General features: G+C 52.5%; 1 protein-coding gene across 1 annotated transcript; it reads left to right on the forward strand.

Annotated features, from left to right (window-relative positions):
• Positions 1–3,596: 3,596 nt before the first annotated feature.
• GASK1A (golgi associated kinase 1A) lies at positions 3,597–20,879 on the forward strand. The gene is made up of 5 exons (XM_075745704.1): positions 3,597–4,019; positions 14,429–15,244; positions 18,883–19,005; positions 19,273–19,376; positions 19,951–20,879. The coding sequence occupies exons 1-5, from the start codon at positions 4,017–4,019 to the stop codon at positions 20,159–20,161; spliced, it is 1,257 nt and encodes a 418-aa protein (XP_075601819.1). The 5' UTR covers positions 3,597–4,016; the 3' UTR covers positions 20,162–20,879.
• Positions 20,880–27,138: the final 6,259 nt, after the last annotated feature.

Here is a 27,138-nt window from a genome sequence, read left to right on the forward strand (position 1 = left end):
AGTGGGGCAAAGAAGAGAAATTTAAAGGCTTTCTGAGCGGCTTGTTTGTAATCAGTGGTTGATAGGCAGTGATATATCTGGGTAGGGTCTTGCTCTCAGAAATCCATTCAATCTTATAATTATCTTGGCATATGTGGAAAGTCATATTCATAGTCCCTCAAACCCGTTAGAGTCTCACACTTTTCTAAAAGGGAGAAAAAAAAACCCCTTCAACTTTACTTCCTTAGAGGCAGAACAGCTTTCTGTTCCTTGTCAGCTCTTGAAATCTGTCCCCTCTCTGCTGCCTGTCTTTAGCTCCCAAGGGAGAGATGAATGCAGGTCCACTGGGACAGAAAGGGAAAGAAAAAAATATTTCTGGGGGGGAAAAAAATAAATCAATCAGCCTATTTCCATCATTTTGCAACAGGTATTTCTCTGTGAGGACAAGCAAGGGGAAAGCTGAGTCAGTCTATGAAATGGAGGCAGGGTTATACCAGAAGCTTTGGCTAATATCTACATAGTGGTGGCATTTTGGGGAGCAGAGAGGTCCTTGTGCTGTGGGTACACCAGCACCCATGGCTGCTTTTGCACTCCATCGGTTTCCCACAGGAAAAGGTCTCAGCTCTTCTACTTCGAAGTACCTGCTCCTGGCTAAGCTGGATCTGCCCGGTGATAGCAGGAAAAGGAGAAATCCTCTGCATGGTCTAGGGGTGACCCTCAGGGGAGCCCCTCTTGCTGCTGCCCCGTGCCTTGCAACTGGGACTGAACACCATTTCCTCTTGCATGAGCGCAAGGGAGAGGGAGCAGGCTCGGGAGATCTTTGATATTGGAAATCGTAGGTCGTCTGGCCTGGGACCCTAATATGAGACCCGACTGTTTTGGAGGCTTGTGTTTTGCCTGTAAGGTAGGGGGGCAGTCCCACCTCCCTGCTCCGCTCTGCCTCCCTTCGCTGCCTACACCCCGCGGGAGTCTGTCAGGGCAGGGACAGTCCCTCATCCGTCAGAGGCGGCTTCGGTCTGATCAAAGGACCGGCCTTGGCTAAAATCAGGGAAGCCTCAGGGAAGTCTGCGCGCAGGTGAGCGAGCAAGCTCTGTTTCGAGCTGTAGGCATGGGTGTGAGGAGGCGAGCAGAGGCGGTCAGGGGACAGAAAGGACAAAAAAAAAAAAAAAAAAAAAAAAGAGAGAAGAAAAGCAGTTTCCACTATTCAGGTGATGACTGATTTTCCAGAATGAAGTAGCAGGGATGCTACTGATGTGGACCGGGACTGCGCCGATGGGCTCGGGACTACCCAGCTCAGGTAGAACGTAGGTGTGATGGCCCTGCAGATTCGGGGGGACCTCCTGGGCCTCCTCAGGAAGCGGGTTCATAACGCACTTGGTTCTCAGGTCTTGCTGCATTTGTAATCTGAATTTTGCACTGCAAACATCATTAAAAAACTTCTGCAGGGTAAGAAGGGAGTAAATAAAATTGAAATTTCAAAATGCCGAGATTGGAGCTTTTGTTTCGAGGCTCGGTGGATTTATCGCACCAGTTTGGCCGCTGATCCCTTAAGTCTGCCTCCCACAGCAGCCATCCACGCCTGTTTCTGACGGCAAATTCCTCAAATGTCAGGCGTGCATTTTAAATGGTTATTTGTATGGAGAGGCAATCCAGAGAGACCAGCCAGAGCGCTTGGCCTGTCAGTCAAGGCTCGCAATGCTGCTGCACTGACAGGAATCATTTCGACAGAAAATTGCGTATAAATTGAATCATTTGGAAATTAAGAAAGGGAGATGAAAGCAAACGCTTCCAAAATGAGGTGCCACCGAGGAGCCGTGCCGCAGAGGCGCAGGGTTGAGCCTCGGCAGCCCTGCAGGTCCCTCCTCCGGCCCTCGGCTGCGGTCCGTTCAGCAGCCGTGGGCTCGGTCCGTGTCTGCGCTGAGGCGAACACTTGGTTATTGCTAATTACCTAATATTGCTAATTATATTAGAGATATTAGGTTATTAGCTGCCCCAGGGGATTGGCCTCAAGGAAAATATTTTAACATGTCCAGCACTGCAGTGCCCAGGACAGCCAGGGGGTCAGCGAGCTCGGCGGCAGCGGCTGGGGACCCTAGGGCTTGGTTTCCACACCCCTTCCTCACACCCCAGGGTGGCCTGGAGGGGGGTGTGCTGGAGCCGAAATCAGACTCACTGGTTTTGTATGTAATTTTCAGTCCACTTCTTTCCTTAGCTATGGTTTTGAGTAGCAATGAATGGTGCTAGGAGACGTACCGTATTAAAAATACAATGCACTCGGTGAACCGAGGGGGTGTGAAGGCAGTGGGACTAGCAGAAGCCCGCACTGGGCAGAGCATCGTGTTGCCATCGTTGCTTGCACCCAACACTTCGCACGGCCCTGTGAAATGTCACCGTGGGACCGTGCACAGCCAGTGACCTGGAGCGGAGCTTGGGGACACAGGAGCCTCCCCCCAGGCTCTGCCACTGCTCTCCTTCATCCTACCTTGGTCAAGTCGCTTGGCCCAGTTTCCCTCAGCCTCATCCTCTTCTCTTTTTAGACCATTGTGTCCTTGGTGTCCCTCACAATAATTTGTACTATGCCTCTGGTGGACTTCAGAAAATGTAAATATCGGTAAAGAATAATGCTGATCAGCCCTGTTTGATTTACATTTTCCTGGCTGAGGTCGTTGCACAGGTCAGAGAGCTGGAAACCTCCCATGCCTGAGATGGAGGGCTTCCTTCTGTCCTCAAGCCAGGCTGGTGGGGGCTGGAGCTGCCGTGGGGCTGGGGCAGGTGACAGCATCTCCTGACACGGTGGGGGACTGATGGATTTTTGCTTGGCCATAGCCCAGGGCTGCAAGAGGAAAAAACCTGTTTTGCAGCGTGGCAGCTGCCTATGTGCCCTGCTTAGCCATGGAGGGCTGGTGAAGCGCGCTGCTTTCCGAGGAGATGCCTCCAGTCCCTCTTCTCCCCGAGGGCTGAGGAAATGGTGTTTAGGATGCACCCTACACCTGGGTGCTGGCGGGGGGGGGGGAGCTGCATTGGCCAGGCACTGCGGGGCTCACCGTGTGACAGACCTGCCACGCGGCGCTGGTGGGTGCGAGGGTCGCCTTCTCCCGGTCCCCCGGAGTCACCTCTCTCCTGGCTGCCTGTGAGCACTGCGTGCCCCGGGTGCCTTGGAAAAGCGGGTGCCTGAGCACCCTAAAAATGGTTTTAATGTATTAATGCCTTTTAAGCAAGTAAGAAATCTTCTCCCAGGGCTGCAGCCGCTCCAGGCGCTGTTTTTTGCTGGGCTGTTACCGAAAGGCAAAGCAATGTTAACAAAAACCTGCGAAGGACATTTTTCCCAGGCACCTGCGAGCAGACCTGTGGTTTGCTTTCTCTGCTCCGGGGCTGATGTGGTCGCTGGAGCTCTGCCTGTCCCTCTACTTGTCTGCGGCATGAGGGTCACTGGGAGCAGTCGGGCTTGGCAGGAGCACGCGTGTCTTCACCCTGCTTTACCTGTGCCTCTTGGCTCAAATCAGCCCTGCATATTAAAAAAAAAAAAAGAAAGAAAGCAGCAAGAAGGGCTTTTATTGTGAAAAAGAGACTCTTCAAATGCCTGTTCCCCTCTTCCCAGCCTCTCCGCTCGCCTTCCCACAGGGAGGTGGGTCTGGGATGAGGCAGAGTTTGAAAACTCGCAGCCGAAGTTTGAAGGGTGCCCTCCCGTCCGGCGGGGAACCGGAGGCGCCCGCCGGTGCATCGTGGCAGGCACCCGGCAGCCCCCGGCAATGCGGAGTCAGCCGGCAGAGATTGCGGGGAGCCTGGAGGGGCACCCCGGGGTGACAGCCCCCTGCCGTGGTTAACGGCTTGGGGACAGGAGGCAGGTTGATTAGTTGCTGGAGGATTTTTTTTTAGCGTTGCTTTTTTAAATTTATTTTTGTGTTTTATGTGGATTCCTGGTGTTGTATGGAAGCACTGCAGGCAGCCGGTGCCCGGCTCAGGAGGTGACCGCGTGCTGCGTCGTCCTCGGGAGGTGAAGCACACAAGGAGGAGTGCGTTGGCTGGTGCTGCAGGACATGGTAAGATTTAGGGGTTTCCTAAGTGACCCTGGGTCTGCTCTGGGACACCAACCCCATGGGACAAGGTCCTGCTGTCTCCATCATGGCAGCAAGTAGAGTGGGACCCCTCGGAGGGTCGGGGCACAGTGAGGCAGGCAAGACACAGATCTGCTCTGGCGTGCGTCTGTCCTTAATAGCACTAAGGGTGGACAAAGCAGCAGTGCCTGGGGCTGCTGTACCTACATGCTGGCTGCCAGGGAGGTGATTAGCTTCCTCAGCCAAAATCCTCCTTTTTCAAGAGCCTGGGTCACATCGCTTCAGGCAGGCAAGAGCATGGGGTGAAGGCAGTGAGGTGCAGATAGAGTTGGAGAGCACGAAGAGCCCCTCTGTGCTTTCCGTGAAGAGCCCCTCTGTGCTTTCCCTTTGGTCCTCCCAAAGTGCAGCGCTTTCATCAAAAAGGTAGAAAAAATCTGCCAGTTTGTCAAGGGAAAATGCCTCCCTGGGAGAAATGTCATGTTTCCCCAGTGACAGCAGATTCCCCTGCATCCGTAGCGCATTTCAAACCTTAGGGCGGTTTTTCATGTCTAGTTTTAGCACTCAAGATTGGGACATGCCTTGGCAACTGGTTTTAAGACCCATCCAAAGCAAGCACAAGGCAGCTGAGCTGGGATGGAGTTCCCACCATTCCCTGTCACCTCCATCCTGACAGGCGACAGCCGGGGCATCACGCCGGGGAGTTTGCACCGGGGCAGAGGGCTCTGTCCCTGCTCCGCTGCCTCAGCCCTTACAAAGCTTATGTCGGGCAGGGATTGCAAATACGTGTGATGGATGAGCTGAGGAGGCGCCTGGTGCTGCTGCCAGAAACTGATGCTTTGGTGGCATTTGTGTTACCGAAATGTTTTTGTGTTCTCAAGAGTGTGGTGATGACTTGGAACGACTGTGGGAGCAGTGGCGGAGCCGTGCCAGCCTTCACCCGAGTTTGTGAGAGTGTGTGCGTGTGTGTGTGCGTGTATGGGGGACACTGATGTGTCCAGTGTGTGTGGATAGTTTCCATCCTACAATTGGCATAGGCTGTTTTGAGTTTCTTAATTAATGGACTTCAGCAGCAGGAAAAATAGGCAAGACTGGGGCTTTTGTTACCCATTTTGGGGTTGGAAATAATGCCTCCCTGTCAAAGAAAAAGGAAGGCAGCTCTCCCCACACCAGCCTTTCGTCCACAGTAATGCTTTTCCATATGAGCCTTCACTATGAAGCCTTTCAAAGAGCATATAGCCTATGCCAGGTTCCTGGTGTGGTCTCCCCTGCGAGAGCGGGGTATTCAGTTTTTGCCAGGATTTCCATTTTGCTTTGGCAAGGGAAGGTCTGGTCCTGCAGCCCTTTCCCTTTTGTGAGCTCCTGTATTGATTGCTTTGATTTCACCCGTAATTCAGGTTTGCTCTGGGCACTGCTCACCTGTGGGCAGCACAGTGATGGTCAAGAGAAATAAATTCAGTCTGTGCCCTGAGCTGATCATCTTGTTGCTTCATTTGCAGCAAAACCCCAAGCGAAATACTCAAAATGATTTTTGACTTCTTTCAAAATCACCAGCAGGGTGACGGCTTGCAGAAAGCCAGAGAGATCCCAGCTGTGAGCTTCGCTGTTAGTGCGGAGCGCGCGCGTGCAGCCGGCTGCTTGTCGGATCTGGCTGCTGTACGTGCCCGACCTGCTGGAGCAGTGAGGGCTGGGGGATGACTGCATTACAGAAATATCTTCTTTCTTCTGGTTTCAAAATCTGCCAGTGAGTAATTTCCAACTGCTCTGTAGTTCGCCTAGGCAGTCTAAATAAGAGGGACTGATTACACTTTATTAATTCTCTGGCATAGATGCCAAATGCCTTAACTACCCCTTCTGTTTCAAACGCTAGGTAACTCCAGTCCCCCTGCAGCTATTTGCCTTGCCCTGAAGGAAAAGCCCTTTTCCTAAGAGCCGGCTCCAAACGGTGCTTTTGCCATGTGCGTGCTCCGCTCGCTCACCCTGTGGGGTTGGCTGGAAGGAGAAGCGGGCTGGAGGGCGGCTGCCGGCCGGCTTTGCCCAGGACGGGGTCTGCGGGACACAGGCGGCACTCAGAGCCAAGCGGTGAGCAGCTTTCGTCCCCTTTTTTTTCCTCTTTAAGCAGTAATGGCTTAAGCGGAGGAAAACAGGATTACCTTTCCGCAACTGAGGCCAGGGCTTGTCCGAACAATTCTGTTTTGAAGAAAGCCCCCAGGGCTGAAAGCCCCCGCTGTCCTCCTCCTCCTCCCTCCCCTTTGGAATCCCACGAATGCACTTTCCTGCTCTCCAGGAAGGGAAAAAACCTGACAGCCAGCTCAGGGAAACCCGACTGGCCAACTTGGGCAACCTCTGCTGAAACACCAACAAGGGAATCTGGCACTGCCCCTCGCCAGCGCCGCCAAAACGAATTTTGCGAGCCCCCGCCGGGCACCGAGCAAGTGCTCCTGTTCCCTGGTGCTGGTTCACTGGTTAGAAACGAAAACTGAAAATAAGCGGATCAAAATCCCCCCTCCCTAACATATAGAAAAACCCCCAGTAAAATAAATAAGACGAGACCGAGTGCCAAAAGGTGTAAGAGTTTTAGCAGTGTTTCACGCACTCGTCAGCAGGATTGGTAAACTCATCAAGACTGAGAAGGAAATAAAATTTGTTTTTATTTTAATGTGTTCCTCTCCATATTAGATGCAGCCTAGAACAAAAAAGATGTGGCTTTCTAGCGCTTCTGCTCTTTGCTGCTGCTACGTGCAGAGGAGCTGAAGCAGTGCCGCCCCGCGGGGGATGCCAAGCCAAAGCTGGCGAGTGGCCCAGAGGTACAGCGAGAGAAGCTGGTTTTGGGGGGGAGGGAGGTTGTGAGGAAGGGGATCAGTGGTGGCTCCCGGGTTCCTGCTCTTACTTCCCTGGGTTTGGGAATCCCACAGGAATCGTTAGCGTGAGCCACTCGCTGCGGCTGGAACCTAAGCGCTGAGGAGCAGGACTGACGATTCCCAAATGCCACGGGGAACAAAGCCTATTGTTTTTCACCAGAAGAAACCCAGGTGTTTCGAGGCAGTTTGTGCGCGGGACTCGAAGGGAAGGAGTCCAGCCCGCAGGCCGCAGGCTGCTGCCCTCCTCTGAAGCATCCCCTGCACAACCCCACACAAACAAAGGCAAGACTGTTCAAAATGAATGGGAGCACGAAGCACAGATGTTGCACAAAGGCGAGCCACATCTGTTTTGCCGGGGAAGGGGCCCCCTTCTTGCTGTTTCAGCAGGCAGATGGGAAAGCTGCTCCAAAAATCTCTGGAGCTGAGTGCAATGGGCTGGCTGGGAAACGGGGACGAGAGGAGGAGGGGAAAGAGAAATCTGGTGGGATCCTGCACAGCAGTTGGGGGTGGGGGGGAGGGCAAAGGGAGCAACGGTCGCCCAAAACCGCTGCTCTTCACTCCTTGATGTCCCTGCCAGGATTTCTAGGTTGTGCTGCCCTCCCGTAGATGTGAGGGTTAGAGGAATGAGCAGACAGAGAGGAGGGAAGGTGAGGAGGGGCTCCCTTGTCCCGTGACACTAGCAGGGCAGTTGTGCATGCAGGGCTGCTCAGACCCTCGCTGTCTCCTGTGAACATGAGCTGCTGTTTCGGGTCCACAGTGACCCGGATGATTTGGGTGCAAGTCAATATCACTAATATAAGGTTTTTAGTGGTGAAAAATAATGGAGATGTTTGCACACGTAAATGGCAGCAGACCCGTGCGTCTCAGTGACATGTCCTGAAGGACAACCAGCAATCTCTTAGGAGATATATCTCCAAGAAAGAGAAGAAGACCCAGCTAAGTGCAAGAGTCTGCAGTCAAAGCCCTGACTCTGAACTTAAGTAGGAGAAGGATGAGATATCTAAAAGCTTTTATTTGCTTACTTTAAGCAAAAGAAGTATGGCATCCTGGAGACTGTTTATTTTTGTGGTGCTTTGTGTTGACTTCTGGGATTAAACCGGAGGGGTCCTGAGCTGCGCTGTACACAGCACTGGGGTGAAAAGCGCTCTGTCCATCCCTCACAGAGCTGAATATTAACTTCCTGCAAGCCAAAAGATTTACACAGTGGGAGCAAGGAGAATTATGAATCTTTTCCTCAGTGACAATCACACAATTTAGGGGTAAGGACAGTGTCGTCACAAGAAGAGCAAGTCCCTGCCGGTACCATGCAGGGCTTTAGTCCATCCCAGGTGCAGGACATGGCGTGTGTCCTCTCTGGGTCCCCCCACACAACAGCCCTGCCTTTGACTGCATCAGCTGCACCCCGTAGTGCAGTGTCCTCCACCCAGGTGATGGCCATGCATCTCCTCCATGGTGTCCTCCATCTCCTGCCCCAGGTCCTCTGTAAAGATGCTGAACGGGATGTTTGGGATGCTGGGATTGTTGCTGCTCTTGCAGGCTGCTCCTGGGGGTTTTATGAGCCCGTATTTTGGCTGTACTTGTTTGATCTGTAACTCAACTGGGACCAGCCAGTGCAATGGAAATGGCACTATTATGTACAAGTGCTGGGATTTTCTCGTTGTGTAGAGCAGTTTCCAGCACTGACTGAAGATTTTGTTCAAAATGATCTTTTGGACGACAGGGTGTGTGAGAAGAGCCGGGGCAGAGAAGCACCTCCAGCATGAAGGGCCTCCCAAAACCAGAAATAGTGGGTCTGGGTGGGGGGAATCGAGCAAGAAAAGGGATGTCTCATTCCTGAATAGCAAAAAGCTCAAGGGGCTGACACAGGGCCTGGAGTCGAAGGTTGTTACTAGAGAGGTCAGGTTATTACTAGAGAGAGGCTGTGGAGCTCCAGGATTTCAAGGTTTTTATAGTTTGCTGCCCCAAGGCTGTAGCAATAACTGGGAAGAAATGTGAAGGGAACATTATTTTAGAAGCTAAAGGAAGCACGTTGGCAGCATCCCTTTAAAGTCAGTGCTCGGAGTGAACGATATCAATACCATTTCATCCCTTCGTGCTGCTGTTGGAGTGTTGTCCTATGCTAGTGCAAAGCATGCTTGACTACACATTATCCCCTTGAGGCAGACGCTCTGCAGACTGTCCAAAATTTAGAAAAGTACAGCATGTTTTTAAAGTCTCATCCTGGGCAATTTAACTTGGCCATTTTCTGGTTTGGTTTTGGACATGCTGGTGGGAAGGCTTGTGTGCCAGCCGTGAGGACTTTGCTGACTCTGCAGGGAAGGACGCAGCACCATGCGGCGATGTATTGGGTTTCCATCTCCTGGGCTTCAGCCGACCCAGCGTTCACTGTGCATATGGTTTGTGGGAGCACAGTCCCCTTTCCCACCTCCGCAGTGCCTGGCTTGGCCTTCCCACGCCGCTCGTGAGGAGCAATGCGCGGGAGCAGGTCTGCAGGGGCACCCCGAGCCGGCAGGCTCTGCCTGCCTGCCACATTCCCTGCCCTGGGTGCCGAGTAGGGTGGCCTTCGGGGTGTCTGCAGGGTGCTGAAATGCAGTGGGACCATGTTCCTCCCTGCCTTGAAGGGCATTTTGGAGGAAAAAAAGCTGCATCCCTGGAGGAAACAACCCCCTCCCCACAAAGCTGGTGCAGGTCTGCTAGGAATTACAGCCACTTTGGTGGATGGTGAGACCTCATGAAGGGTTGTCCTTTCTTTGCACCCCGTGGTGATGCAGGTGCAGATGGGTGGTGGTGGGACCTGGTGCTGCACCCATGTGTGTGGGGAGCACAGCGGACCTGCCCTCCCCAGCAGCCGCTCTGAGCTGGGGCTCCTTTTGAGGCTGGCGGTCCTCATTTAATAGCTGTCTCTAGTAAATTCCCTCCCTGCGAGCCACCTATCTTCCCCGAGCAGGATGATATAGGAAGGCACTTAAGCACTTGAATGATGGGTGACGGACGCTGCCAAGGATTTCCTTCTGCTCAGGCTCGCCCGGAGCCGCTCTGGGGGTGGAGGGGTTTTGTCTCCTTCCACATCCTCAGCACAGTTACGGGCTCCCAGCAGTGAGCTTAGCCCACGTGCCGTGCCCTTACATGCCAAAAACCTCCTGGATAAAACCAAAAGGAAGGGGCTGTTCCTCTCCCAGATCTGCTTGACGTACCCGCTCTCAGCCTCTCTCCCCAACGCACTGGGAGCTGCTGCAAGCGACCACGTGTTGGGCACAAGGCTCTGGAGACATTCCCGGAGGAGGTGGGCAGCCAGAGGAGGCTTCCCAGTAGCTTTTCAAGCAGTCTTTGTTAAAATTGGTCACGGCAGGCTGCGTCTCCTGCTGCCCAGGCGGTTTTGCGGTTCATTGGGCGGGCAGCGAGCACGGTGCGGGGAGGGTAAGTACAGTTCTGTGTGTCGTGAAAAATACCCCGCACCCAGATAAATGCACAGACCTGCTTCTAGCCTGCTCAGTGGTGGCCTGGGCCGAAATCCTCTGAGCTTGGAAGCCTAGGGCAGGCAACTGAGAGGGACATGGCCATGGCCAAGCCATCCCAGCTCCCTTGGGTACCACTTTGGGATGATGGGATTTGCTGCTGGAGGGATCTGGTGATGCTGACGCAGGGGCAGGAGCAGTTGTCTGGATGCCAGAAGAAAGCAGGGATGAAACCCACTTTTAAAAGTCACGTATTTTCAGGACATCTTTCTAGGCTTAGGGCTGTTTTTTACATTCTTGGATAATGAAGTTTGGGGTTTGTTTTTCTTTTCTTTCAAGCTCGACAAAGCCAATTTGATGCACTTTGAAAAGAAATTGAAACCAGGCTTCTCTGCTTCAAATTCTGCCAAGGTTCAAGTATCCCGGGAATATAATGTCAAGGATCCCCCGCCCCTCAACCACACTTAGAAAGTTTTCTCCCCAAGCAGCCAGGCTGCACAGGCTCTCCACCGTGCCTTCGGGAGCCCGGGCTGTATGTCCCTGGTGAGTGAGGATATATATTGTTTACTTATTGGCATCCTGGAACAAGCCATACCTCTCTTAAGCCTTTTTATGGGTTTTGCCTGTAGCTTACCCACTGGGAAACGGACCTAATTTCTGGAGAAGACGTGCTGTACTGTCAGTATGTCAGACTGGCAAAGCAGAGCTGTACGTATGGTTTGCATTTCAGGCTGAATTGAAGCCATAGGTTAAACGGCAGCTTTTTTTTTTTTTTTTTTTACCACATGGGCTCAGAGAAAGTCTCTTGGAAAAGCATTTACCCTGGGCTTGTAAATACAGTATTATTCCTGCAATGTTCTATCATCTAGATTATTATTAAGCTTGCAGTATCGACTGCCAGAAATACACAGAGACTGTACTTGCACTTTTTTTTTTTTCTTTTTATTGTTGATGTGGCAGGGAAACCCTCCACAGGGCTGGGGAAGGGAGCCTGCGGTAGCCCTCACCCAGCTTCACAGTGCAGGATTTTAAGCTCGGGGTGGGAAGGAAATGAAGCTCTAACTTGCGGTGCCCATACCCGAGGTCGCTGACAGAGAAGACAAAGTGAATTTGGGCAGCAATGATGCTTTAACCACTTGGTCTGTAAACTGCCTTGACATTAAAACCCCGGCAATCATTGCCATCCATTTGGCATCCTCTGCTCTCCAGCTGTGGAGTAAAAAGGACTTTTCCTGCATTATTTTCCAAGGTTCTCCAAATGACCCACATACACCTTCCCCCAGGATATTTGGATTTTTGGCAGCCAGGCTCTTTGCATGCCCAGGGATGGTGTAAACGACCAAAAGGTTATTATCAGGGGCATAACAAAACCAGTCACCCTGCAAATCCTCCATGCAAAAGAAGGTTATGGGGGGGTTTTGGCAAGGGTGGGGTGGGCTGTATCTCTCCAGAGGGGTGGGACTAGGGAAGTGCTGGGACAAGTACCCTGGGAAGCTCAGACTGGGGAGGGAACTCTGCTGGATGCAGATGGGAGTATTGAGATTTACAGTTAATCCTGTCCATAGATGTCATTGCAGTTAATTCAGCATTCTTTGAAGCTGGAGAGACAGACTGTGACACACTTATGGTGATGACTTGGAAGGAGTAAGGATATCAGGATATCAGGATCTGGCCTTTTTATGCTGCAGCCTTATTTTACTATGGTTAAACTGTGATTTAGACATAGCACTTCCCTAAACTCTTGCTCAGGATGCCAGACCGGGGTTGCGGGTGCTTGGGAATAAGCGTGCATCCGCACTCTGCAGGACTTGCTTGAAATCCAGGGCATGAAGGTTTTGGGTAGCTGAGCATGGGTGCCAACTCTCTCAGTTGGCATTGGCTGTGGTTCCACAGCAAATCATTATCCCATCCAAGCAGGAGAGAGCTGGGGAAGCATCACAACCAGCTGCTTGACAGAAGTCCTGCCGCCCCTTGGGGCTGCTCGGGGATATTCATGCTCATGCCCTGTCCAGAGAGGGGCCTAAAGCAATAATTTAGGGACAGTTAATACCAAGCTTTGAATAACCCTGCCTGTGATGTAGGACAGGACATCGCTCTCTGACCAGTCTCACCCTGGACCAGCTCCTCTTCACTCTGGGGCTTTAAGGGAGAGCTCTAACAGGGGGTCCCCCGGCAGGTCCCGAAGCCCTGCACCAGAGAGCCCTGGCTCCCAGCAGAGGCTGGTGTTAAATTGCGTGTGAGCAAAGAACTTGGCCCGGTGGATATATTTTGCTGCACTACATTGCATTTCAGGGAGAGAAAAAAATTAAATGAGAGCTATAAACTGAATCACTCCAAATGCGCTATCGCTAGCTCTTACAAGCTGCGTTAAATCTGCTCACTCCTTGAGAGGGAAAACCCCCATGGCTGCTGCCAGTGAGTTGGTGGCTTTGCGGCTGCTCTTATCCGCCGCGGCTGATGTAGTGTCTTTGGGAGGGATGTCGCTCCGCACCACGGGGCCGTCTGAAGCGGCCTTGCTGCAGTGAGGGCACAAAACCTGATGGATTTTAGGATAGTGCTGGATCAGCTTATGAAGGGGCTCACGTGCTGGGGTCACCTGGGGCAGCTCCTCTCGCAGCCGCAGTCGTGCCGGTGGTGGGTCCCTGTAGCCAGTGGGAGCCTGCGGTCCTAAAAGCCCTGTGGCTGGAAATGCTTCTGCTGGCCCAGCTGCCTTCTGGAAGTCATTCTGGCTGCTGGATCTCACCCCCCCACACCCTAGCTTTTTAGCTCCTTTTTTTTCCCCCAAGCTTTTCTTCTTATAAACAATCTCTTATCCCTTCTTTGGCAATATATTGTCCCGCTGTGTCTGCCATGGATATACTTGTGCTTCCAAAATAAATAATTGCAAAAAAATGTGTCCACTTGAACATTGCTTTGACCTCCAATGAGGGTTCGAGCCACTTGGAAGTGCCTGTTGTAAAGCAGAGAAATGATGCCAAGGTGCCTTTTCCTGCTCCAGCCCCCCCAAAGTGTGTTAGACCACCCGAGCCCAGGTGAACGTGGCATGAGTGCAGTGTGGCCTGGAGATAGGGTGGGCTCAGAGGTTGTCCCAGCGCTGACCCATCATCTGCTTCCCTCCATCTCACCCCGAACGGGAAGGTGCTGTGCTCAGGGCAGCCCCAGCGCCGTATGCGTGGGACTGTTTCAGGCCGAAGGGGAGATTCGAGCTTAGCGATGTGCGGAGACTTGCACAGTATTTGCTCGTAACTGCCTTTCCAGCCTATATAATTTTTATAGTGTCTCTTCAAAGTAGAAAGTATGACTCAAAGGCGGGGGGGGGAAGCTGTGTGTATGAAGATATATAGATCAAAACTTGGTAGTACCAGTTCCTTAGTGCTGGGAATTAGAATATTTTGGGTTTCAGATACAGCAGTTTGCATCCTTTTTAAATATAGGTTGCCACAGCCCCTGACTGGCACCTGGAGCTGTCTTGCTTTCGCTGGATGCAGCAGTGGCAGAGCTCCAGAGGCCGTGTCTCGTCATGCATTGAGGTGTCCCGCGAACGAGGACGTGGGGATCTGGGTACAGGTTCAGTGTGCAAGTGGGATAGGAACCTCTGAGGGTGCCCAATGTAAGATCTGGAGATAGAAACCTCTTAGGAACTGGAAAGCATTTGCATCCAGCCAGGAACTTGCTCTGGTATGGTCTGTTTTTCTTCTTTTTTTATTTTTAATTTCTTGAGTCTTTAAAGCAAAATATTTGACCATGAAGAATTCATCACCCATAGGGTGACCCTGTACATCAGCGCTGTGGATATGGCAACGGCTGTGGTGTGTCAGCCCTTGCTCTGACCGGCTTCTGAAGGGACTGCGGCTAATTCCTGGCACGAATCGTGCTGCCAGCCGTACCTCTCCTGCTACAGTGCCGCGGAGGCAGCGAGCGCTTGGGGACCACCTTTCCAGGGAGCACACAAGCAGACGGGCTGCTCCTCCAAACTTATTGAGAGCTCTGCCTGGGGCGGCAGGCACACAGATCTGGGGGATCCTTGGCCATAGCCCCGCGTGGGGATCCCCACTAATGCTCTCCCTTTCTTTCCCCGCAGGCCCAGCGACCATGGCGAAGGACGGGGCTGAAGCTCCCCACCCCAGCAGCCCTCGGGGTGCTGCTGGCCCTGGCCCTGCTGGCTCTCGCCCACCTGCCCCCACCGCCGGAGCGCTCCCCCCACCCACTGCCAGCATCGTCCCCTCCAGGTCCCCGGTGGGAGGCGGCTGCCCCCCTACCTGGGGGACGAGCCCGCAGTGAGAGGCTCCCCATACCCCCCACTCACCTGCATCGGGACCAGCCCCCTGGCAGGGGCAGGAGGTGGCGGCAGGGGATGGTGGGGGATACTCCCCCATGGCTCTCCGACGACGACCTCCAGAAGATGCAGCTGCTGGCCAGCGGGCAGGTGGTCTCCAAAACCCGCATCCCAGCCCACGGGCAAGTTCTGCGAGTGGGGCTGCGGGCTGTGGGGGATGCCAAGGGGGATGCCTTGCCAGCCAGCCCAGAGGAGGACTGCCAGGATGGGCACTGTGGGCTCATCAAGCGCCCCGGGGATCTCTACGAGGTGCTGGCCTTCCACCTGGACAGGGTGCTGGGGCTAAACCGCAGCCTGCCCGCCGTGGCCCGGCGCTTCACCAGCCACCTCCTGCCCTACAGCTACACTGATGGCTCCCTGCGACCCATCATCTGGTGGGCGCCCGACCTCCAGCACCTGGAGGATGCCAACAATGACCAGAACTCCTGCGCCCTGGGGTGGCTGCAGTACCAGGAGATGTTGCGGCCCCACAGACCGACACTTGTGGCTGGGAATGCTCCCTGCTCCAGCATCCCACGTGGTGAATGGAGCCGCCTGGCCCTCTTCGACTTTCTCCTCCAGGTAGGGCTGAGGTGACGGAGACCACCTGTCCCACCAGCTGTGCCACCTAAGTCCCCCTGTGCCTGTGCCTGTCTTGTCTGACCATGGTCTCCTTCTCTGTGGCGCTGCATAAGCTGTGGTTTCTTGGGATATATTTTTACTTGTTAGCTAATGGGGAGCAACAGACCTTTGTGCAGAAGCAGTCTGGTCCAAGCATGGTCTGTGCTTGGGACTTTGCAGGGGAAACACAGGCAGGTTTCGGTCTCACACGGCCAAGCTTTCTCCCGGTGCGGCTCCGTTGGCTCCGCTTCGCGTGGATGCCGGCAGTGGCTTGGGATGGGGCATCCCTAGGGACAAGCAGTGTGTTCTGCGTTGGCCCCATCAGATCCATCTCCGGGGATATGCTGCTGGCACTGGAAATCAGGAGACCTGCCCCTTCGTATGGCACTGCTTTCCTCCTCCTCCTCCTTCTCCTCCTTGGGATTAACAGTGCTTAATCCTCTGTCTGGAAAATCATACCCTGCTGCTACGAGGGATTACGACAGCTTCCCAGAGAGTTATCATTTCTTAGAGGGCAGCTGTAAGGAGGCAAAAGTGATTTCTATGGAAAAAAGCCTGTTTAGGCACCTTGGGGCTGGAGCTTTGGTTTTTCAGACAAGGGGAAACTGCCTGAAAGAGCAAGTATTAAAATAAAAAAAGAAGGGAAGAAAAAAAAAAAAGACTATTAAAATATGTGTTTTCATTATTCTCTCTCTTTTTTTTTTTTTGGCAAAGCCTGACCATTAATCTTTATAACCTCAGACTATGGCTGGCAGGGGCGGAGCAGACCTGGCTGGGCTTAGAAATATTTTAGCTGAAACAGCCAGAGAAATGAGAAGATTAACCAACCCCCTTCCCTTCCCCAGGCCAAAATACCGTTGAGTGCAAGGGAAAGGCTGAGTCTCCAGGAGAGAGCATCTAGTTTTAAGGAGACTTTCCCTCAGAGGGCCAAAGCAGCGCAATGATAAATCCAAGGGCAATCCACAGGTTTTCCTCAATGATTCCAATGAGATCCTCCCATGCGGAAAACCCACGTAAAGATGAAGAGTCACCAAGTCAGCAGGATGTTATGGAAGTGAAATAGCATCCTCCAGAAATGGCTTTAGCCTCTCACAGCCCTTGCTGGGGAAGGAGAAGCTGCAAGCTTTGAGCCCTGCTGTACATTGACGTTGAAATCTTGGTTGTTTCCTTCAATTAGCCTTAGAATTAAGTTGCTTCTCTATTGATTTCTCTCAAATCGGTGTTTGCCATAAGGGAATGCCCCTCTCGGTGCGAAGCTTTACCGGGTGCAAAATGCTGAGCCTGGTGGAAAGGGAGCAGCTGCTGATGGCTTTGTCCTACACTTTAAAGAGAGCCACAAATGCATCAACTCCAAAGCTCTGCAGCCATGTCCCTGCCCTGTGACACCCCCTTCTCAGCCGGGGGGAGAGTAAGGCAGTTTTCCTTGGGGGAAGTTGTCCCAGACTGAGGCATGGCTGGAAAATCCTGTCAGACTTTCCCCGGGAGATGCTCTGGGGCAGCCAAGCTTCACGGGGGACCAAAGAGGGGCTGCAGTGGAGCTTGTCACTGGTTTGAGCTTGGATGGGAGAAGGTGTGGCTCACACATTTGTGTTCCAGCAGTGAGACCTAGTGTCCTGTTCATTAAAGGTGTTTAGGGTCTAGTGAGGAGAAATTAATATAAATGATCCAGGGGGGAGGGAGGGGTCGTCAACATGTCAGCAGTACTCTCAGCATCTCCACAACTGGCTGGTCCATCTTCCGTGGCCCCAATTGGACACCAAGTCCAGCCTGCACTTCACACCTCCGTGGGCCCAGCACGGATCTGCCTTGGTTTCACAGGCGCTCGTGGGCACGTGAATGGAGGCCTGAGTGCATTTAATGGCTCTGTAAATCATCTCAGGTTGTCTTCATCTTCTGTGCAGCCTGAAAAACATCATAACAGGTGAGAGAAACCGGTGTGCTGAGCTTTCCAGTAGGTAGACCAAGGTGATGTGTGAAAGAAATGTGATATTTTCTTTCATTTCAATGTGTTTTGTGCCAAAAGACGCATTAGCACTTTTAATTGGTGGGTCTCCTGATGGAGAAATGCTGACCCAAGTGCTCCATTAAACCTCAGGAAACAGATTTGTTAAGGGGCTCCAGTGTGGAACTAATCTTGCTTCTCAAAGGGTTATGAATATAATGGTCACGGAAATCAAACTTTTTGTTTCCTGCAGCATCTTCTCCAGTGCTTGATTAGTGTTTGGGTTCAGACTGCCCTCCCTGGCACAGCCTGTAATTGATAAGTTTTCCTAATTATCAGGGTGAGGGGAATAGGCTATGGGTCACTTGGCTTCCATCTGGTCATCATCACCTGTAGATCACCCCAGGCTCCTCTGAGACTTGCTCCAATGGAAACCTGAGACTTGCTCCAACCACCTCCCAGCAGCTCCAGGAGCATCTCTGTACCCCGAGCCCTGGCTCCTGGGTTGGCACCAGCAACCCTGAGCAAGCAGGCGAGTTGGATGCCTTTGTGCTCCATCCAGAAACTATGTTTATTTTATATATATTTATAGGAGATTATACATACATATATATATATATATATGGGCTGTTTTTTCTGTTAAGCAGGCCTCTGGAGCTGGAGGTGGTGAGGCAGCCCCCCTGCACGGCCGTAGCAGCATGCAGCCCTGGGAAGGGCTGTCAACAGCCAGGGAGGTTCTGTCTGCCCCACAGTCCACCGCAGAGGATGCGCTGGCTTCTTCTGACAAAGCTGAGGAAGCTTCATGAATATCGAGGCAGGGTTACTGAAGCTGGATCTGACAGAGATTTATTTCTTTTAAAACTCCCTTGTCCCTCCAAGGATGCGGGTGAAACACTAGAAGCTGCCAAGCAGCACTGGGGTCTCTGCAGGGATTTGGGGTGGGAAAGGGAGGGCTTGACAGCCTTGACAACACAGAGCTTTAGCAGTGCCTGCAAATAATTAAACACAAATGTGGTTAAAACAAGTCACCGTGGCCCAACTTAAATGTCAGGCATGCTCCGTATAATGAAGGCATCGCTTTTTCCCTTGCACATGCTTTTCCATTCATCTTCTTTCCATTGAGAGCTGCTCAGGTTACTGTAGGGATGGATGGCAGACCATATACGAGCTGGGAGCCAGATGAAACCATCATCCAGTGCATCAAGATTCACTCTGACAAAAAAAAAAAAAAAAAAAAAAAAAAAATCTCTTTTTAAAGTTTCAGAACCTAAATTTCCTTGGATGCTCTTGGGGTTTTTTTTGCATTCATCGCCGTATGTCTTCCCTTGGTTTCAGCTCTAAGCACAACCCGTTCTCTCTTTGCAAATACGGAGTATGGAAATACCCAGCATGGAAGGTGTCTGAACTCCATCAGGAAACCCTGTCACCATCACCTTCGTCGGTCGCTTGTCCAAGCTGAGGGGATTTTGCAAGTCACCTCAGCTTCTGAGTGCTTCCCTACCTCTCTCTCACTCAGTGGTGTACGTGGCTTTTCCATTTTATGCCTGCTGAGGATCCTTAGAACCTTTTTATTTTCCTCTGAGCAAGAAAAGTTTACAAATGGACCTCCTCGCCCTGGGCACATATCTCTGCTAAGGTCCTCAAATGTCTCCTGCAGGTTCACGACCGCCTGGACCGCTACTGCTGTGGGTTTCAGCCCGACCCCTCTGAGCCCTGCGTGGAGGAGATGCTCCATGAAAAGTGCCGAAACCCGGCAGAGCTGGTCCTGGTCCACATCCTGGTATGTTCCCCAGGGGCTTCTCCGGGGCTAAGGTGAAAGTGCCTGGGAGGCCCTTGCAGGTGATGCTGCAGCAAGGGGGATGTAGGTCCCATGGTGTTTTGTGGTCTGTGGTGGGAGGTGTGCCTCGGCACAGAAGGACCTGGGCTTTGGCAGCTGCTGGCCCACAGATGCTTTCAGGTTTATTCAAGGCATTAAAAAAAGAGCCTAAACTCCCAAACGGGTGACTCCCTGCAGTAAGCAAACTTCTCCTTCCCATCCTGCTGGCAGGTCCGGAAGAGTGCACCATCCCGCCTGGTGTTCATCGACAACGCGGGCAGGCCACAGCACCCTGAGGAGAAGCTCAACTTCAGGCTCCTGCAAGGCATAGACAGGTAGGAAGGGCGATGTGCACCCTCCTGGGGACATGTCCCGGGCGAGGGCTGAGCTTGCACACGTGGGATGGGATGGACAGAAGCCCTATGTGCGCACACCTTCGTGCCACCCCTGGCCTCCCCGGTCAGGCACCCTCGTGAAGCGGGGCCACCTCCCACCCAGGACGGGGCAGGTGGGTGGGCTCGCAAACCCATCACACGTGCCCCTGCCCTGAAACTGGCTCTTCATCCTGCTCTGGGTGGCTGATGGCAGTCTCCAAAGCGTATTTTCCCTTCTCTAATTGGCAGCTGCACAAAAACAGTGAATAATCAAGTATTTCAGCGTTTCTTCCATGGTTGCCTATCAGACATTTTGGCGTACTATTGGCCCCTTGATTTGTAGCTCGTTTGGATCCATTTCTGATGGAGCTCACAGTAGGCAGAATTTTAAGCAGGAGGCTCCTCGCCCCACGTTCCTCTGGGTGGACATGTATTTCTTCTTGAAGCACCAGCGTGCCCTGTGCTGCCTTCCTCCCCACTTGGCCTTCTCTGGGTAACCCCTTCCCTCCCTCTCCCTTCTGCTCCTCCTCTGCAGCTTCCCAGCGGCGGCGGTGGCCACGCTGCAGTCAGGCAGGTTGCAGAACTTGCTGCTGGAGTCGCTACGCGTGGACCGGGAGCTCTGGGAGAGCCAGGGAGGTGCCAAGGGCCTGAGACCCCTGCTTCAGACCATCGACAGGCGGGCACGCGTCCTGCTGCGGTACATCCAGGAGCACAACCTGACGGTGTTCGGGGACTCGCTGCACTGAACCAACCTCCAGCCGGCACGGCGTGCCTGCCTTGCAAAGCCCGGTGGTGACAGATGCGCCTCACAGCCTCAGCGTGGGCGATGTGAGGCTGCACGCGGGTGCTTGCCTCTCCAAAAGGTGTTCCCCCCCCCTTCTTTGTAGGATGCGCTGGAAAAGATGATGGGATCGCAGGAAGTAGGAAAGAGGCAGGAGAGACATCTCCTGAAACAACCCACAACTGCTTGAGAAAGGCAACATTTATCAAGTGATGGTCTCAGCATGGCTTTTCAAAGAAGGGGCACATCCATGAGATTTTTTTTTTTTAGGTGCCTTCACCCCCTCCACCCCAGCAAGTTTTGAAAACTGGAGGCTTGGACAGTTGAACAGCCTATGGAGACCCTGGGAAGGGTTAAAGAAGCGATGAGAGGCACCGCTCAAGGCTGGGGGAAGTCACTGGCAGTCTTTCTGTGGCTTGCACTGGGCTTTTTTGATGATGCCTTCACTGTTTCCAACACATTACAGGCAGAGAGGCTGGAGCGGCGTGGGGGAAAGCAGAGGGGAGCTTTCTAAGTGGATTAAGCAGGGACGAGTCGCCCGAGCTGAGCTCTTGTCTTTCCCCCCATGGAGGAGGTGATGTGTGCCTGGCAGCGGGTGTGAACCACTGCCCGAAGCCGGGGACAGGCAGGACCCTGCACTGCAGGCAGCGCCTGGCAGCAGCTGCCTGTGGTGCCGTCCCCGTGTGCCGGGGTGCTGCCAAGGTGCGTTCTGGTTGTGGGATTTGAAGGTTTGAATCCCTCGCTCGTTCTTTCCCTTCGCTGTCAGGGGATTAAAAGGCAAACCTGCCCCGAGCTCTGCTGCTCGTGAAAAGCGCTCTGCCTGCTCTCTTAGGCACAGCTGCGCGAAAATCTTTCCAAGGCTTGCAGAAAAAAACCTTCTAACAAAAATGCCAGGCTATTTCAGCAGAACGCAGTTGAGTGCAAAATGCTTTCTCAGCATGCTGGTACCTCCAGCAGAGCCCATCCCGCTCCTGTCACCTCCTCAGGCTCTTGCCCAGCAGCCCACTATTGATGGGGCACAGCAACATCCCAGACAGGCAAGTCCTCAAGTGTCAGGGCCGAGAGAACATTCAAAAGCAAAATGAACAGGAGGAAAAAAGATACAGGGACGGGCCCTGTCAGAGCCTCTCTCGCTCTCTGTGGCATGTTTCCCTGTTGAGGCATGCAGTCAGTGCATGCTTGCCAGAAGCAGCCGGCTCCCAGCCTCTGGGCTGGTGGTTTGCCACCAGAAGAAGGCTTTTTAAAGGGGCCTCAGGGAGCACCCCTCCATTTCTCCAGCACTACAGGTGGAACGTCCATGCTTGAGGCACACCAAGTCACTCGTGCCCTTGGAAAGTCTTGGTGAGACTGGCGTGGGCGCCCAAGCTGCGCTGCTGTCCCGCTGTCCTAGCTTTGGAGAAAACGGCCACCCATGCAGTGAGAGAGGCAGAAATGTCGGGACATCAATGCCTTCCCCACTCCATCCCTCGCAGCACCATCTCAGTTTTAGAGCCTTCAAGGGCGTACTTTAACACCCATGCTCATAAGGACAAGCAATCACCCTTTTTCCTTTTTCCTCTTGCTGAAGAGAAGATGAAGTGAGCCATGGGTGACATGAAGCAACAAGTTCGAGCGCTCTCAGAAAACATCAGCATTCAACATCATGAGTGCATCAGCATCCAGAGCACCGGCAGTATCTTCCTGGAGTGCTGCCGTCCAGTTATCCAGGGAAAGCCTTCTCCCCCAGCACTCTCTCCACCCCATGAGTTATCACCCCGTTTGCCACACCACGGGATGGAGGACTGTTGGGGAAGCCCCACAAAAGCTCACCTCATGGGGATTCGTTATGGGGAGCTGAGCTTAGCCTGTAAGCATAGAGGAGAACAAAGTAACTCATCCCGGGTCGTGTGAAAAGCCAGGCACAGGCACAGCCTTCTATGAACAAATGAGACTAATAATGTAACATAATTAAATCCAGAAAAATATGGTGTGAAAAGCTACGTGGTAACAAGAGCATTAGTTAGGATGTGTAGCATCAGTCACAGCCTTGTTTTTCTCATTAAAATGAGAAATTTCATTAAAAGAGAGATTTTTCATCCCATGTAAGCCAAGTTGCCTCCAGTTGCACCTCTTGCCTCCAGTTGCATCTGCTTGACCTTAACATTGCACAAGGTAGTGGGGATTTTTCTAGGGTTTTTTGCATTTCTTTAGTTGTAACATGTGACTTTGCTGGCGAAACACATATGGGAACATCTGTAAGCAGTTATGCATGTGAAAAAAAAATAGCTCTTGATTTAACAAAGAGCCATGTATGGATAAATGAGAGAAGCGAAAGCCGTGATCTTGCTGAGACTGATCATTAGTCTCCTCTAATTAGTCATTTTTTCCATGGGCTTGCCTATGTAGCCAGCAAAGCACGCAGGCTCTGAGCTGTGGTCACGGCCGTTCAGAGAAATCCCGTGGACTGCTCTGGCTGTATCAGCCTCTACCACGTAGTGTCGGGTTCAGTGTGCTCCAGCTGTGAATGTGTCATAATGTAGTTTTATGATGCAGTTGTAAAAATTCACTCGGGGCCGTGCTTGACAAAGAAGAGCTCATCTCAAGAGTGATCCTGTTTTAACCAGATTTCACCGTGCATCGTCACGGATCCTGTTGGGGTGGGGTAACAAAAAAAAGGACATGGTCTGAGCTGGCTGTGGAGCTGGGCAGAACTGCTTTGGCTTTAAGAAGGCAGCAGCAGCAGCTAAGCAAGCAAAAAACCTGTGGAGAAACAAGTCAAGTCACCTTCCTTCGTCTTGCAATGCTGAGCAGAGGCGATTTCGGTCCCAGCAGAGGCAATTAAATGCAACCCCCTTCCTACCAAGGATGCTCTTGCTAGCATTGCTGGTGACAGGATGGAGGAGAGCAGCAGCAAGGAGCCAAGACCTTTGGGAAAGTGAAGTCGTCTGCATGTGAGTGCCCCAGGGGCCCAGCAGCATGGGCACGAGGCACCGCTTCCTCAGCGTGTCGCCCCAAAAGACCCATGGCAAAAGCCCGATGCAGCCATCTTCCGCCTTTGTTCTTCCCTTTGTCACGTCAAGAGCTGCCGGGAAAGCCCGTAAGGTTCTCCCCAAAGTGGCAGGCAGTGCTCCCACGGGGGGTCCTTGCAGGAAGGCATCCCTGCAGCACCCTCACATGTGTGGCACCGTGGGAATGTGCTGCTCGCTGCCAGCGCTCAGGGAGTAGCATTTGAGAGCACGGGCACGCACCCTCGCAGGGCTTAATGAAGAGAAAACTCTTTCCTCCCACAGTGAGCCAAGCGGCGTGATCCACGTTTAACAGGCCTCTGGCTGTGCACCCCCCTTCAGCTGGCAGGAAACAGGGTTGGGGGAAGGAAGGCTGGGGCCAAATTGGCTCCGGCCAACTGAACGCAAGCACACACGTGCGTGCATGCAAACACGCGCCCCCCCACCCCACCCACGTGTGTGTATGCACCCGCCCACCCACCGCCGTGCAAGCATGCACCCAGACATGCACCCAGACATGCACCCGGTAGCATGCGGACAGATGCACACACACCCCTCCTGTGCACACCTGCACACAGACACCCACCCAGGACCCACCCCCCCCGACAGAGGCACACTACTCCTGTTCAGCCTGTTCTTAACCCCCCAAAGCTGGTGACCCCCAAATCCTCCCCAGCAGCCTGATCCAGCGCTTTGCTGGCCTCACTCTCCATGAACTAAATGCTTTTTTGCTGCATTTAAGGGCCACTTCTTGAGCTGCCTGTTGCGGCCCCAGGACACCCTTGCAGCAGCCCTGTACAGACCTCGCAGAGCGGCCTGAGCACCCACCGAAGCACCCACTGGCTGGGGACCACATCAGTGGGGTAGCACTCGGGGGTGGCACTCGGACACCTCACAAGATGCTCGGCAAAAACTGCCCAAGCGTCTCCATGCCCACGTGGGGGAAAGAATGGGCTGGCTGCTGCCTGAAAGGCGAGAGCTAGCAAGTAAATCCAAATTTATCGTTAAATCGCTGGATATAAAAGTAATCTGGCTTTTAGAAAGCAATTTATTTATGTTTTCAGTACTTGCTTAAATATTTATGCGGAAAAGGAAAAAAAAAATCCACTCCGACATAGGACTATCGTTGTAGTGACAGCCTTTAAGATTAATGGAAGTAAATTAACTTGACGTTTTATTTACATCCAGCAAAGCAATAGATAAACTCTCCTTGTGATGGATTTTCTTCATTAGTTGGGCGAACGCCTAAGGTACAGCTTTTGACATTGTTTCTTCCGAGCAGTTAGACAAACAGTTTATCAAAAGAGCATAAAATTGTCAGGAAACAAAGCAGATTAATGACCAGTAAAGGGAAGATCATTGAATTTATGATATAAGTAGCAGTACCACTGGAGCCTAAGGAATGGCTTATTAGATAACCGACATGTACACACACGGAGAAGCGCTGAGCCCCCCTGAATCCGCCACCCTGGCAGTGGCTGCTCCCCAAATTGTCCCTTCATGGGGGGAATCTCTGCACTGAGGCTTCATCTCCCTCCTCCTTCCCTCCCCTTAGGTCCGGGTTTATTCTGTAATTCTCTTATTAGAGCTTAGGAACATATTATTTCCTCCCAATTAAAAGCCTCTTAGACTGGAACGGCTTCAAGGAAGATAACCTTGTCTTTGTGTCTGCGCAGCAATAACGGTTTCCGCAACCTAATTCGGTGATTTTGGCTGCTATTACAGCAGCGATAATCATACCAATAACAACAACAATAATCTATTGGACTTCTCCGGTCTTTTGATTCTTTAGGAAAAAAAAAAAAATCCCCCAGCATTAGCAGTTTATGGATCCCATATGGCTTCTCTAGCAATTACCTCTGGAATGATAATTAGCTGTCAGATAAGGCAAATGGGAGAAAGGAGACTGGGAACCTGGGGGAAAGGAAACCTTCCCTGCGATGGCAGGGGGGCTGTGCTTGCGGGTGTCTGAGGTCTCTGCCCCTCTCCCTCCCCCCCAGGCATGGGCTCAGGATTTCAAGCTGCAGAAGAGAGGCTTTGCGCACAAGGACGACGAAGAAAAAGCAGTTTAACCGGTACCGTCTCCAAATGCTGTCTCCAGCAGGTGGCATTGGCTCGACGGGCTGTCTTTTCCCTGCGCTTGCCAAGAGCATCTGACAAGTTTCATCTCTGCACTGGCAAATTTCAAGCTGCTAGAGCATCAGTAATTCCCTAATTCCCTTGCAGCCTAATCCGCCCAGCTGCACTTTATATCCCACCACCACCACCTTTTTCCTTCTGTTGCCATCTCTTTCCAATTAAAATCCAGATCTGCAGGAGTCGCCACAGCGCGTTGGTCCAGGCCAGGAGCGCTGGGAAGCGGGACGGAGCAGGACGGCTGCTCGGAGGATGACACGCCGCAGCAGCCGGGGCTCTGCCCGCCCAAGCGTGGACCCAGGCGCTCAGCAGCCGCAGGAGAAAACAACCCTTCCTCTCTGCATGGTGTTCAAATTGCTGTACAGAGGTGCAGAAACAGCTCTTGCTATTTAAAAATCCATCCTGGGGACAACTGCGGGGACTAGTCCAAATATCCTGAAGTTTAGGAGTTCTTGGGAGCGCTGATGCTCCTACCAGAATAGCAGGCCTCCAAATATATCCAAATACTACCCAAAATAGCTCTGGTGGATGGGATCTCTTAAACTTGACCTTCCCATCACGCCTATTCATACATGCTGTGCCTCTTCTTCCTGCAGCACAGAGCACTGCGGGCATCAGGGGGTTTAGTCCCTCCAAGCCGGTGGGGGCAGCTCTCTGCGATGGAAGTTGAAACCAAACATTTGCTGCAGTCTATCCTCACCTACAAAACATCTTAAAGTAAAATGGAAGAAGAAGTGGAGCTATGTGTTTTTGTTTCTCTCTCTTCCCCACACTGATGATGATAGGGAGGAAATGCCAATGGGATTTTTTGAGACCGCTGCGAGATGAGAAGCACTTGTACAGCCACACTGAGCGCTGGTGGGTCCAAATGTGAATCAGCAGCATTTTATCAAATCAAGGAGGTGACTGCAAGTGTCCCTGTTCTTGCTTCCAGAAGCTGGGATCAGCTCCCCACTTCCACCACCCACTTTGCAAATGAGGTGTAAGGACGAACCCCCGAACCAGGCACCATTACTGAAGCGATGGAGGTAAAACTCTTGCTGTGAGTCCACCTTTGACAGGGTGGATCACATCTGGGTGCGGACAAGCCTTTCTCTCTGGGGTCACCCAGGCATTTGTTTTTGATCAGCAGCTGTGGCTTTATGCCAGCCCACACCTCAGCTCTCTGCAAGGGGCATCTTCATGGCTCTTTCTGGATTGAAGACCTCAAATGTGTGAAGGTTAAGTTTCTGAGAACTTGTTCCCTAAAGCTATTTTGGATACCTAGGATTATCTCCTTTCCTAAACTTCAGGACTTTTTGAATAGACCCCACGGTTGTCCCTGGGGGTGGATGTTAAAATGCAGCTCTTAAAGCCATGTGCTGCCAACTGCTTTGGGGCTTTGAAATCCACTGGTTTGTAAACAAGGCAAGTCAAAGACAGGAGTGGCTTTCATCATCAGGAGTTTTCCCTCCCCAAACGGCCTCCACATGGTCCTCGGGGATCTCCCTGGTGTTTTTTATTTCACTCCAGACTGAAGGATCAGCCTCACTTCTCTTCTTCTAAGCTGAACCAGATTTTATTCCCCTGGGCCATACCCAGCATCACCAATCCAAGAGATGGTGTGGGTGCAAAGAGGTTTCTCAGGTCTAGCACGCTGGGGACTCCCCCAGTTGCCAATCCGCGGGCAGGATGCTGCTCGTGCCCCCGTGCATGGAGCGGCCAGGCAGTGCGTGTGCTTCCAGTGTCTGTCTGCTGCTTGGGTTTGGATGCCATGCGAGTTTTTCCCCTCCCCAGTCCCTGGCCAAATTCCATTTAGGCAATCAGACTCACCTTTTTTACC

Source organism: Balearica regulorum, chromosome 2, assembly GCF_011004875.1.
Source record: "Balearica regulorum gibbericeps isolate bBalReg1 chromosome 2, bBalReg1.pri, whole genome shotgun sequence".
Taxonomy (NCBI): Eukaryota; Metazoa; Chordata; class Aves; order Gruiformes; family Gruidae; genus Balearica; species Balearica regulorum.